Source organism: Diabrotica undecimpunctata, chromosome 3 (genome assembly GCF_040954645.1).
Source record: "Diabrotica undecimpunctata isolate CICGRU chromosome 3, icDiaUnde3, whole genome shotgun sequence".
Classification (NCBI taxonomy): Eukaryota; Metazoa; Arthropoda; class Insecta; order Coleoptera; family Chrysomelidae; genus Diabrotica; species Diabrotica undecimpunctata.
The window spans coordinates 126767981-126781048 of NC_092805.1; the positions used below are offsets into that span (position 1 = coordinate 126767981).

A 13068-nucleotide genomic window follows, 5' to 3' on the forward strand; every position below is an offset into this window, starting at 1 on the left:
TTCGATATTCTTTTCTTTCTGGATTTATTCCCGAATATATAGCTTTTAAATAATTATGCCGACTCCAGTCCTGGTAAAAAACTTTTATGATGCCGGCACTGCTGAAAATTTAATTATTCAGAACAGTTTCTCGAAAAGCCCGAGATTCCCATTTGCAATACGATTGACGACTGACTACAAACAGTCTCATTGAAGATTCCATATCCATAGTAATCTTTCTTCAAAAACATCTTACATAAAATTCATTTTAAAGTCGTAGATAAACAAACCTTTTTTTAATGAACATTAATGGTTCAATGTTTATCTAATTACTCAATTAAACGAGATAATTAGTGATAGTGTATTTAAATAATAAATACATTTTTAGTCAAATCAAAATCATTAGGACCGAGAGGTTATGGCCAGTTTGGATTTTTAAACTTTCTCTTTTAATTTTAGAAAATCCTTTAGATTGTAACTAGCATTATTTTAGTTCAGAATGTTTAAATATTATTTCTTAGTGTTGTGTTTCTCGTTATATTTTACTGTTGGATGTTTTGGTAAGTATTTATTATCTGTACTGCCTATTTTAGATTATGATTTTAATTATATTATTAGGTACAGAGATGTTATTATAAAGTTTCATAAAATAAATGATGTTTAATGTTTTTTATATATGTAACGAAATTGGTTCCTTAGTAAAAAATTATATCGTTTGCGTAAGATATTGTCCTTATTAATTTCCGTATTATGCTCCTTTAAAATTTTACGTTCAAAGATAGTTACGTTAAGATTGTTCTTATTATAAGAGCTTTATACATTTCACACTTTGTTTTTGTTAATAAGTGGCCAGATCTTAGGTATTTACTTTATACTCTCAAATGCACTTGTCATATTTATTCTTCTATTAACATGTTTACTAATGTTATATAACATGACTAGCGAACCCAGATATGTAAAGTCCTTCATTTTCAAAATTATAGTCTAAAAAATCGTGCATTGTGCCGGTACACTACACTACACTTTGCGAAAAACCAGATAATTCTCGCGTAGGATGATTATGTTCTTCGAAAACTAAAAATGAAGAACATACCAAATCAGGCCTCACTATAAACCCTTAAAAAACGGAGTATCTAGCTGTAGGAAACCAAGTAAATGATCTTCACATGGGGACACACGTAATAAAAGGAAACTTTTAAAACTTTTAAAACCCGGGAGTAAAATGTACATATTCTGGGGGAAGCAATAATGAAATAAACTCTAGTCTAGTCTAAGTGAGAGCAGTAACTAGACAAATAAACAGGTCGAATAGTGAAATAACTATTACAGTTAACAAAATAAGGAGATGGAGATGAACTAATGAGATATTATTGAGAAAATTGAAGCTAAGCGACTAAATTGGTTCGGACATTTACAGCGAATATTCGGAGAGAAATGGTGAAAGAAACTTTGGGATTGGATGTCACATAAAAAAGAAAAAGAAGAAAAGGCCGAAACACTCCTGGAAAAAAATGTCGACGAATCAATGGCAAGCAGAGGCCTAACACAATATATATATATAACCGTAAAATAAATCGCATAATATATGAATGATGATATTCTAAATGCATTGTACTTTTTTCGTTAATTTTTAGACTGCTGTTCTTAGCTTTATGTGCTGTTAATAAGTGGATAATGTCTTTTAATTTGACCTTATCAAATGTTTTCTTAGGTTTGTTGTATTCTATTGAACTTTCTTGCACTTGTCTGATTATAAATATAGCGTCGGTGCATGATCTTCCGGACCCAAAACCTTGTTGTTCTTCTGCTAGTGTTATAATTTCATTCAGTTTATTTGTTATCACTTGGGTTGTTAATTTTAGTGTTGTGTTGAATGATTTAATTCCTATGTACTCTCCGGGTCACATTTGTCTCTTTTTGTTCCATTATTTTTTGGATTAGTTTTAATAGTTGTTTGGTCAGATCTGGTCCTCCGTACTTTAGAAGTTCATTCGGCATTCTGTCCTCTCCTGGTGATATTCTATTTTTTAATTTCCGTAATGCTTACTTTATCTCTCCCTCCCCAATGTTTATTTTTTCGTTTGTCGTCACTTCTGGTGTGGGTGATTCATTATCGTCACCTTTAGCAAATAGAGATCGAAAGTAGTCTGTCCGAAAAGTTTGTTTATAACTATAATTTTGATCTGCTCGAGCTGAAAATGTGTGGAAATATCATGGACAATATTGTAATAAAAAATCGAATTTATAGACCCCTATTTTTTAACCTTTTTATATAAATTCCGCAATAAAAGAAAAATTCCGCAAAAATATACAAAATTAACGTTTTGAAAATTTGTTTGAGAAATCGTAAAACTCTTTAGTTTAAATTATCTCTAAAACAACAGCGCAAAAAAATGCAGTAGCTTTTTTTGTTTGTGCGCAATTATTTTGCAATTTAGTCTGTCAGGAAAATTCGAAAATTTTGAAAACTTTGAATAAAATTCTGGCTTGAATAAATTTAACGGTACAGGATTTAGATATTATTCACTAATTACTTCATGAAATATTTGAGAAAACGTGTAAAAACCCATTCAAATTTTCACCACTGGGTATATCAGTCTGTGTTGTTCTCTTTATTTAACACCTATTTATGTTTTAAATTACAATTAGTATGCAACAAAAGATTATAAAAATTGTAAAACAGCTAATATTTATTTGATACTAAGTATCTGCAGTAAAATAATTTTCGATAAATGGCTGTGCGTTTAAATGAGGGACTACAAAGAATAGGAATTTTTATTATTACTCCAGTGGTCAGAGACGAAAATGCCACTGAACCTCTAAAAATCATTAGAACAAGCTGAATTTTACCGAGAATAATAATTTTTGGGACCCTAAAAAGATGCAAAAAAGTTTACCACTTTCACCCCCGATCTTTCCCCTAAAATCCCCCTCGTAGGTGGGTAAAAACGCAAAAAAAAATCGATTTACCAAGAACCTCTACGCCGTAGAAAAACATGTTTCAAATAAAAAATATAGCTGAGATAATTTTAAATAAAAATGTTTATTAACACTTTTTGTGTACAATGAACCGTTCTCTCACAAACAACGCTTGAAACGACACTCGATTTTGATTTTCAGTTACGCGCGCGAAAACAATGTTCAATAAATTTTGTATCAGCTCGACGGTAAAAATTCGATATCTTTTGATTCAAGGGTCCTATCGACAAAAATCAAAATACGTTTTAAAGGTAAAGAGTTTCCGTATGCAATTTTCGTATTTTGGATCAAAAGATATCGAATTCTTACCGTCAATCTGATAAAAAATTGTATTAAACATTGATTTAGCACGCGTAACTGACATTCAAAATCGACAATCGCTTCAAATATACTAATAAACATTTTTGTTTAAAATTGTCTCAGCTACATTTTTTATTTGAAACATTTTTTTCTACGGCCTACAGATTCTTGACAAATCGATTTTATTGCGTTTTTACCCCCATACGAGGGGAGTTTTATGGAGAAGCCCGGGATGGTAAACTTTTTTGCATATTTTTTATTCCCAAAATTAATATTCACTGCAAAATTCAGCTTGTTCGTATGATTTTTAGGGGTCAAATCTCTGACGACTATATGGATACTTGTAGAGCTAAATTGCCTAGTCAACAAGAATAACAAATATCCAGAACAATTTAATAATATCTGATTTTAAGAAGAAGGCACCCCCGGCCTCATTTTAGAGATAATGTGTGGGATTATCTTCAAGAAATATTTCCAAATTGACGGACATGTAGAACAGGATTTATTGAATGGCCACCTCGTTCTCCTACTCTAGGAAGATTGAACCTGTTTAGACTTTTGTTTGTGAGGGTATTTAAAAGGCAAAGTCTATGTAAATCAGACAAGATCGAAGAGCTGAAGCAACGCATTAGAAAAAAATTTTAAAAATCACTCCTAATATCATTTAGAATGTCACGGATGTCCACTGTCAAAATATGAATGGTCACTGTCAGACTTAATGGTGGTCATTTTAAACATTTGATTAAATAAAATTTAACTCCTAGTGTATTAAAAAATATTTTCTCGAGTATTTCATAAAGTATAAATTGTCTATTATGGTTCATAATTAGAAAAGGATAGCTAAACCCTATACTATTGAATTTTTCTCTAAAGGGACCATTTGTTTCTCTAATAAAATAAAGGGTGCCACAATTAAAAAAAAAATAATGATAACGTTATAATTATAACTTTGACAAATCTAACAGAATTGCAAACTCCTCTGTGTCGTTAGCTGTTCTTATTAGCTATTCAAAATATAGTCCTATGGTCAGATGTTTCTTAGCCAACATAGTATTTTCCTTCCACGACCTCTGTTCCCTTCTATATTTTCTTTCAGTATTAGTTGTGTATATTGGTACTCATTATTTCCCAGAGGGTGGCCTAGGTATGAGGTTTTCTTAACTTTGACTGTGTTAAAAAGTTCTCGTTCCTTGCCTATTCTATGCAGCATTTCTTTGTTTGAGATAAGATGACCAGTAGATCCACATTTCAAAGGCCTCCAATTTATTTACGGTTGAAATTTAAGGGTCCACGTTTCAACTGCATAGAGGAGAGTCTACCAGACGTAGCATTTTGATAAATTAAAAACGTATTTGAGTTTCGAGTTTTATTCGAGAGTCTCATAGGAGTCTTTTAATTGACTCTCAAGTACCTGGGATCCAACATCCCAGATACTTAAACTTGTTGACCTGTTCTAAAATGTGTACTTCTATTGTGCAAGGTTAAGGTATATTTTGGGTTTTTTTCGGAGTAACATCACTTTGGCTTTCTTAATGTTTATTTCCATACCGAATTGCTCACAGATCGAGTTAGTCCTATCGATAGGTCATTGTAGATCCAAGTCGGAATGCTTTTGATATCTACACCGTTCACATTGACTTCGTCCTTGGAATCCTCCAGTGCCTCTTTAAATTGGAACTTGAAATAGGAGTGGTAAAAGAGATCCCTGTCTAACTCCTCTTCTAATTTTTACCTCTGCAGATGTGGAACCTTTGATTCCTTAATTCTGGCGCTGTGATTCCAGTACAAGCTTTTCAGTAGCTTAATGTCTTTCTCATCTCAATCGACATCTTGCAAACGTTCTAATAGTAGGTCGTGTTTTACTGTAATAATGGCTTTTTAACGTCTACGAAGCATATATATTTATATCGTTATATTGGCCGTAGCATTTTTGGGCCAGAACTAGTAAACTGACAATTCATTTTGAAAAATTAAAATTGAAATAATTACTATTTTAATCGGAATAAACCATAATTGAAGGTTAAAATAAGTTTATTGACGTTTCAATCTCCCCTTGGAAATCGTTCTCAAAATGCAAACATTAATAAATTAAATAAATTTTGTTTTTTGTTACTTCTTTCTTTCTTTCTTCTTTTCTTCTAATAATCTAATTTTATCTAACTCATTTATATTGACAATTCAGACATATACTAAACATTTTAAAGTAGACGACTTAAAAATTATATTGCCAATATTGCTGAGTTGCGTTCCTGGGCATAATCTTAAACTTATTTAGAATTATACTTATTTATTGTAAGATAGTTCATTCGATTACATGAAATCAACTTTAACTTGAGAATATCCGTCAGAACAATCATAGCATGTAATTCGTTTTTAAAAAGACAAACACATGTCATGATGACAGTAAAATTCTCCTGTTAGTAATTCCATAGTAAATCATGAGGAAAAAACCAGGAAAAAACCTCATAATACTGTATCAATAAACACCAAATTCTGATTTTATATGTTTGTTATAGCATAATTAGAGCCGCTTCTTTGATTTTTCTCTTTTTGTCATATGTTTCTTTTAAGACTATACTTTAATCATTCAATTGAACCCTATGTTCATTTTCCCATGCGTGTTTACATATTTGAGATCTATCAAATTCTCTATTTTTAATATAAGATTGATGTTCACTTATTCTAACATTGAATGGCCTTGATGTTTCACCTAAATAAAACTGATCTCATTCACAAGGTATTTTATAAATACAATTCTTTGTTCTTTCTTGTTCATTGTTAGGTTTATTTTTAGATAAAATAGATCTCAAGGTGTTTGTTGTTTTGAATGTTGTTGAAATGTTATATTTATTTCATATCTTTTTAAGTTTTTTTGATAATCCTTTTATGTATGTTATTGTTATTTTCCTGGAACGCAACTCAGCAATATTGGCAATATCATTTTACAGTAGTCTACTTTAAAATGTATAATATATGTCTGAATTGTCAATATAAATGAGTCAGATAAAATTAAATTATCAGAAGAATTTTTCACAAGGTAACAAAAAAACAAAATTTGTTTAATTTATTAATGTTTGTATTTTGAGAACGATTTCCGAAACGGAGATTGAAACGTCAATAAACTTATTTTAATCTTTAGTTGCGGCTTATTCCCATTAAAATAGTAATTACTTTGAAATTCCACAAGAAAACAGCTCCAGAACAATATTAAAAATTAAAATTGGATAAGGAGACATACCTAATAGTATTCCGTTTATGAACCTTTTAAAAAAGATCGGGTATACGACACTTACCACTATTACTATTGGTTTTATTTTACTTTTCTACTATTGTATTCAATAATCATAAATGTTTAGTTATACGTTCCGATAAAAAATAGTTTTATGCGACACACGTCATGATGTGAATTCCTATAATAGTATGAACACAGATTTTTCAACTTTTTATTCGTTATATCTCCGAAACTATCGTTATATCAGGAGAAAAAGTATACAGACAATTGCTATAAATAATTACACGATCTACAATTTTTATCTAATGCATTTTTATGATAAAACGTACCGTTTGGCTGAAAAACGTAAGAAATCCATATTTGCGATCTTTGGCGTAAAATGACTTTTTTCGCAGTTATGGGATTAATGGACACTTTTCATGATTTAATTTATAATGGTATCCCATATGGTATTCCATATCATGGTTAACCATATTTTTTGAGCCAACTTGACCGGAGTAAATTCTGTAGTACTGAAAGAACCAAATTATTTGTGAAGGACTGCCCGATTAGACCCTACAGTGTCAACTCATCTGATTTGTTAGTTGTTCCAAAGAGGCAAATAATTGTAACTGTAATACTTATAACTTCCATGTTTGTAGATAATAATGTCATTATTATTATTGTTTATAATGTGTTTTTTAATATATTTATGTATACAACTCTCTTTATTCACGACTTACTTGTGATGTTGTGATGTAGTCATACGCTAAATAAATAAATCGCTCACGTAGTTTTTAACTTACTTTCCATATCAATTTTTTGATGGGTACTTAATATGGATATAAGTATCTAGTAATTTAATTATACTTTTAATGGTTTCTAATATTTTTTAGTTCGGTAAAGTAAACGTCTCTAACATTAAATAAAGCAACACGAAGAAAGATCTGCCATTGTTTAATATAGAACTAACTTTACATAGTAATAACATTGATTATAAACATAATATCTACTATTTTAACTAGTCAAAGTTAAGCTACCGTATCCGAAAAAGGAACTAGTTCATATCACAGAACTCAATATTTTGACCACATAAAATTATTACCACATGACTTCCTGCTCTCTAAAATGCGATGATCATCTATCGACACAATGTCCAAAACAAAAGAATATAAAAGATGCTCAATGTGTAAATTGCTAGGAAAGATAAGTTACAAGCTACAAAGTATGTTCAGTATTCAATTAGATTCAGAAAACAAAATTTCCAACGCTTCCCAAAAAATATGTCAATCACCTCGTGTGGCATATCCATCAAACAATCAACTAACAGCTACGTGAAAATTGTTGGAGGAAAAGATAATAGAAATATCACAAATGAGGGTCATCACGAAATAGAAATGACAACTCGGCAACATATACAAAAATTGGAATTAGTAGTACGGAAACTAGTAAACAAAAGAATATGATATAATTACAAATATAAATGAAAGACCGATACGAAAATGGAGGTCCACGCCATGTTAAGTGATCAGTGACGAAACGATGGTTCGGTCTTAGAACCTCTTTTGTTTATTATTTATGCCAACGATTTGCCTAAATTCATATCTCCGTACAAATATGTACAATTCGCAGATGATATGACATACACTATATCAGAAAAAAATAATGATGATTTAAAAATGTCTTACGAGGAAGTTTCTACTAAATCTAGAACATGGTTTGCTGTAAACAAACTGAAACTTAACTCCGATTAACCGCAAAATTTGGTTATATCTACAAGTAATTTACATAATGATCCAGATAACAAAGAGATTGTTACATTATTGGGAATAACCATAGATAATCGACTGAACTGGTCGGATTATATCTTACAACTAAAGAAAAAGCTATCAAGTTTATTATTTGTTATTCGCCAACTAGCAAGGATTGTCAACTTTGAAACATTAAAAATGACATATTGTTCTTTCTTTCACTGACACTTAAACTATGGATTAATCACAAGAAGCAATTCAACAAATGCATTTCAAATTTTTAGAATGCAAAAGAAAGCTATCAGGATTTTAGCAGGGGTTAGTTATCTAAAATACTGCCGACCTTTCTTTATCAAATTCAAAATTATACCGACTCTGTTATTTTAAGTTGTGACTGAAATTCACAAAAAACGGGCCTATTTAATAAAGCAGTCTGATGTTCACGTTCGCAATAATCGAAACTATCCCTACTTACGAACAAATCACTGTAGATTGCGTCTTTCAGATAAAAACTGTCTTATCGGAGAATACTTAAGATTCCGTGGACAGACGGAATTACAAATGAAGGAGTCCTCAAAAAAAAAATGAAGAAAAATAGAGACGTACTGAACAGCATCAAATATCTCCCACAAGCCACGATAATTAAAGTCTGCATATTTGCGTATATTACGGATATTCTTTAAAATAATTTACATGCTTGCGTCAATTTTGTGCATATATACGTGCATATTTGTTGCTGTTTTCTGTTGCATATATTTCGGTATCTAGTTATGAGTTATCATGGCTTCAAACCCTGTAGCAATGGAAGCATCCCACTAATAAACTGTGTGTTTAAGTAAATAGTTAAATCAACTGAAGAAGATACTCTAAAAGTAGAAAAGTTGATATCAGAAATGTAGCAGAAGAAAAGGAAACAAGCGACCATAATTGGGTAATTCCCGATTGTATACTGTATAATTCAGTTTCACCAATTTCATTTTATTTGTGTTTCTCAGTAATAAAATATTAATTTTCGACGAATATATTTAATTATGTGTTTAATTTGTGTTATCGTTCACGTCATAATTTGATTAAATAGATTTTATTTTCGCGTAAAGCTTATCAATTTTCTATAATAAACCTTTGACATACAATTTACAACGATATATGTATTTGTTTATTATTTTTTATTTTTTGGTCAAACTAGATAGTGAACGTAGGTAGATTAAAATTGAATTAAATAAATATTACGAAAAGGTGTGAAAATTTTAATTAAGGCTGTTATTATTACAGGATATTAAAAATTAATTATCAGTGATCAATCTAGTCTTTAAATTAAACTGAGACTAAAAATAATGACAAATACTTACAAAATAAGATAGAGAAAAACAAAAAAATCTACAGAGAAACTCTGAACGAAGTCAAAAAAAATATAGCAAAAAATTTCACACATCAGCAATCCTGGTAAAAGTTTATTAGCCAAATAGGACATAAAAATATTCCACCAACTTAGAAGTAAGTAGTGTTAATGACATGATGTATAAAAGTAAAAGGGCAACACGTTAAAATTCCAGTAGGGCCCAACCCCTTGAGCACCAAGTCGAAGAAATGAGCTTAGCTCAGAGCGGAGACTTGAAGCCCAAGTAAGCAATTTTTAGTTCGCGGATAAGCCTGTTTTTACTCCAGTTAATACACCTCGTTCCCATGAATTTTTACACCCGAACGTAATTCTTAGGGGTGAACAAGTCTCACAGGCTGGGTTTAATTAAATTGCTTGCTTGCTTAAAATTCCATTGCTTAATGTAGATCTGACAAATAAGCAAATATACGACGCTTCTAATACAAGTTTGTTGCCACTTTTAGAACATTGTGTATTTTCATACAAGCTCCAAAATCGTAGAAGAGTTCTTTGCGAAAAGCCAAATATTGTTGGTACCAGGTTGTACTTTTTGGGACACTATATGAAAGATTATTTAAGATTAACTCTAAGTTCTTTTAGCTCCTAAGTCTGTTTAAAATTTTTAATACTGTGCTGGAACATGCTTTTAAGAATTTGGATTGGCTGACAAAGGGAATAAAAATAGATGTAGAATATCTAAACAACTAAGGCAAAGAAATAAAGCATTTTGGCTTGCAATTTTTTCGCCCAGCATGGATTTAGTTGAAATTTTCACAGAAGGTAGGGAATAGCCCAAGGATCATTTTCTATATCATGCCGCTGTACGCTAAAACCTTGGGGTGGTTGCCACCCTATCTCGGTGTTGGGAATTTTTCATTAAATTTTAACCATGGAAAGCGATGGAAAAGTAATTCTAAGTAAAAAATGTGATTTACGTTTTCTTCGTAAAACTAATATTTTTCGAGTTATTCGTGGTTGAAAGTAACAGTTTTTCGACAAAAAAATCGACTTTTTTAGAGGGTTTTTTGAGAATAACTCGAAAAATATGCATTTTTTAATATGCATTTTTTATAACCGACCCAAGGACCAACATATGTTGGTCCAAGGTACATTACCAGCTTGCACCAACACTCTCCCCTACCTTCGCTCCCTGGTAGCGAAGCCCCCTACTTTCGCTTCCTGGTAGCGAAGCCATTTGTTAATTCTGGTTGTGCTTTCTGAACTGTGTGTTCTATATTTTCGAGATGTATTTAAAAAAGTTATTTATTGTAAAATTAATTTTAAAAATTGCCATATCCAATTAATTATTTTTTTAGAATGTTTAACCTATCGGCTCAATCCATCAGAAGCTGTGCCAATAAACTATGAACTCGTAATCAAACCTGATTTAGATAATGATGTATTTCACGGAGAAGTCATTATTTACGTAGTGACTAAAGAAAATTTAAATGGTATTACATTACATAGCGAGGAACTAAATATAACTGATGTTTATATTAATCAAATAAAAGGTTGCTATGTAGAAGAAACAGAACAAAGAATAACAGTCAAATATAACAATGGTCCTATACAACCGGGAGAGCACACACTTTTGTTTAAGTATTCTGGAAAGATTCGATCCTCACGTGGTCTAATAAAATCTGTATATGAATACAAAGATACTAAAGAGTAAGTATTAATAATTATTTTTGTCTTAATATTTTAAACACACTTAATATTTTGTACGTTTTACTGAGTATCTTACAGTCATAAATATACAGTGTGTCCGTAAAGTATGGAATAAATTCGATATTTCCTAAATGAAAAGCCTTTTTAAAAAAATCTGAAACATGTAGATTTTTAAATTTAATGTTCTACATTTTACAATCAAATTTCATTATACAAGGTGATACACATTACAGTGATGACGTCATCGGCTCTTTTTATAAATATAACACCCTGTATTTTAGGACATTTTTAGATCGATAAAAACGAGCTGATTCCAAAAAAGTATAATACTGGGGGTCTAACGGATATAATTTGAAAGATATGCGCTTAGAAAATTAATTGTTATTGATTTATAATATTAATAAATTATAATAAATAACTTGAAAGTAATCCAGTAATTAATACATGACTTAATCTTTTTTTTTTTTTTTTTTTGGCTTAGACTATGACTTAATCTTAAATGTTCGAATTGTAGCCCTTGTTGTATTTGATAGTAGAAATTCTTGTAGAACCTTGTTTATGCTTTCTTGAGAAATATTGTTTATTTTTTTACGAATTCTTGTTTTTAAGTCTCCAATATTTGCAAGTTTGGTTTTATTAACAACATTCTTTAAATGACGCCACATAAAATTATCCAAAGGATTGAGGTCTGGCGCCCTCGCTGGCCATTCAATATGTCCACGTCTTCCAATCCACCTGTTCGGAAAAATTTCGTTTAGGTACCTTCGAACATCTAAAGCATAAAGCGGAGGCGCACCATCCTGTTAAAACCATAAACTTTTATCAAAACCTCCAAGATTAACCATTCTGGGGAATAAATTAACTAAAGTAGGTACGAGATACCCACTTAAAAACTGAAGGTATGCTGGCGCGTTTAAATTACCTTCGAAATAGTGGGGTCCAATGATTTTATTTTTTACAATGCCAGCCTATACGTTAACCTTTTGCGGGTATTGTGTATGATGTTCCCGCATCCAGTTGGAGTTTTCTTTTGCCCAGTATCTACAATTCTGACGGTTGACCTCGCCATTTAATTTGAATGTAGCCTCATCAGAAAAAATAATATTTTGAACCAAGAGAGGGTTTTGGTGGCTGTTATCCATCATTATTTCGCAAAATTGTATTCTTTTATCTGGATCATCCTCGTTTAATTCCTGTACAACTGTGCATTTTACTTACTCTACTTACTTTTACGTACTTTGGGTACCGTTGTTTTGCAAACATCGAGATCACTACTAACCTTACGAACAGAAGTGTGCGCATCTTCTTCAAAAGCAAGTAGAACATCTAATGTTGTAACATAAGTTACAGAGAGACGACCTGATTTGCATGCATTTTCAGCCGTATCAGTTTCCCGAAATTTCTTTTCAATCTTACTTACTGTTGACTGTGTTATGGGTATTTCTGGATATTTATCATTAAATAAATTACACACTTCCATCTGAGTTCTCGATTTGTCTCCATACCAAATCATAATGAGTATTTCAATTATTTGCTTTACACTCAAATTCATTTCTACTTAAAATTAATTCTAAGCAATAATACAAAACATTCACGAATTAATACAATTATTGTACTACTTAATTGTTATTGAACGTTACTAAAAAGAATTACAGTTAACCAAAAACTAGAAGTAGGCTACTTTTTGCAATTGATAATAAATAATTTATTTTCTAAGCGCATATCTTTCAAATTGTACCCATTAGACCCACAGTATTATACTTTTTTGAAATCAGCTTATTTTTATCGATCTAAAAATGTCC

The 13068-nt window shown here is 31.0% G+C and overlaps 1 protein-coding gene across 1 annotated transcript in view; it reads left to right on the top strand.

The window, feature by feature from the left end:
- Positions 1-206: 206 nt before the first annotated feature.
- LOC140437376 (glutamyl aminopeptidase-like) overlaps positions 207-13068 on the top strand; it is a 74967-nt gene continuing 62105 nt past the window's right edge. The window contains exons 1-2 of the mRNA XM_072526879.1: positions 207-539; positions 10915-11266. Coding sequence (XP_072382980.1) covers positions 479-539; positions 10915-11266 — 413 coding nt within the window. The 5' untranslated portion in view covers positions 207-478. The remainder of the gene's footprint in view (positions 540-10914; positions 11267-13068) is intronic.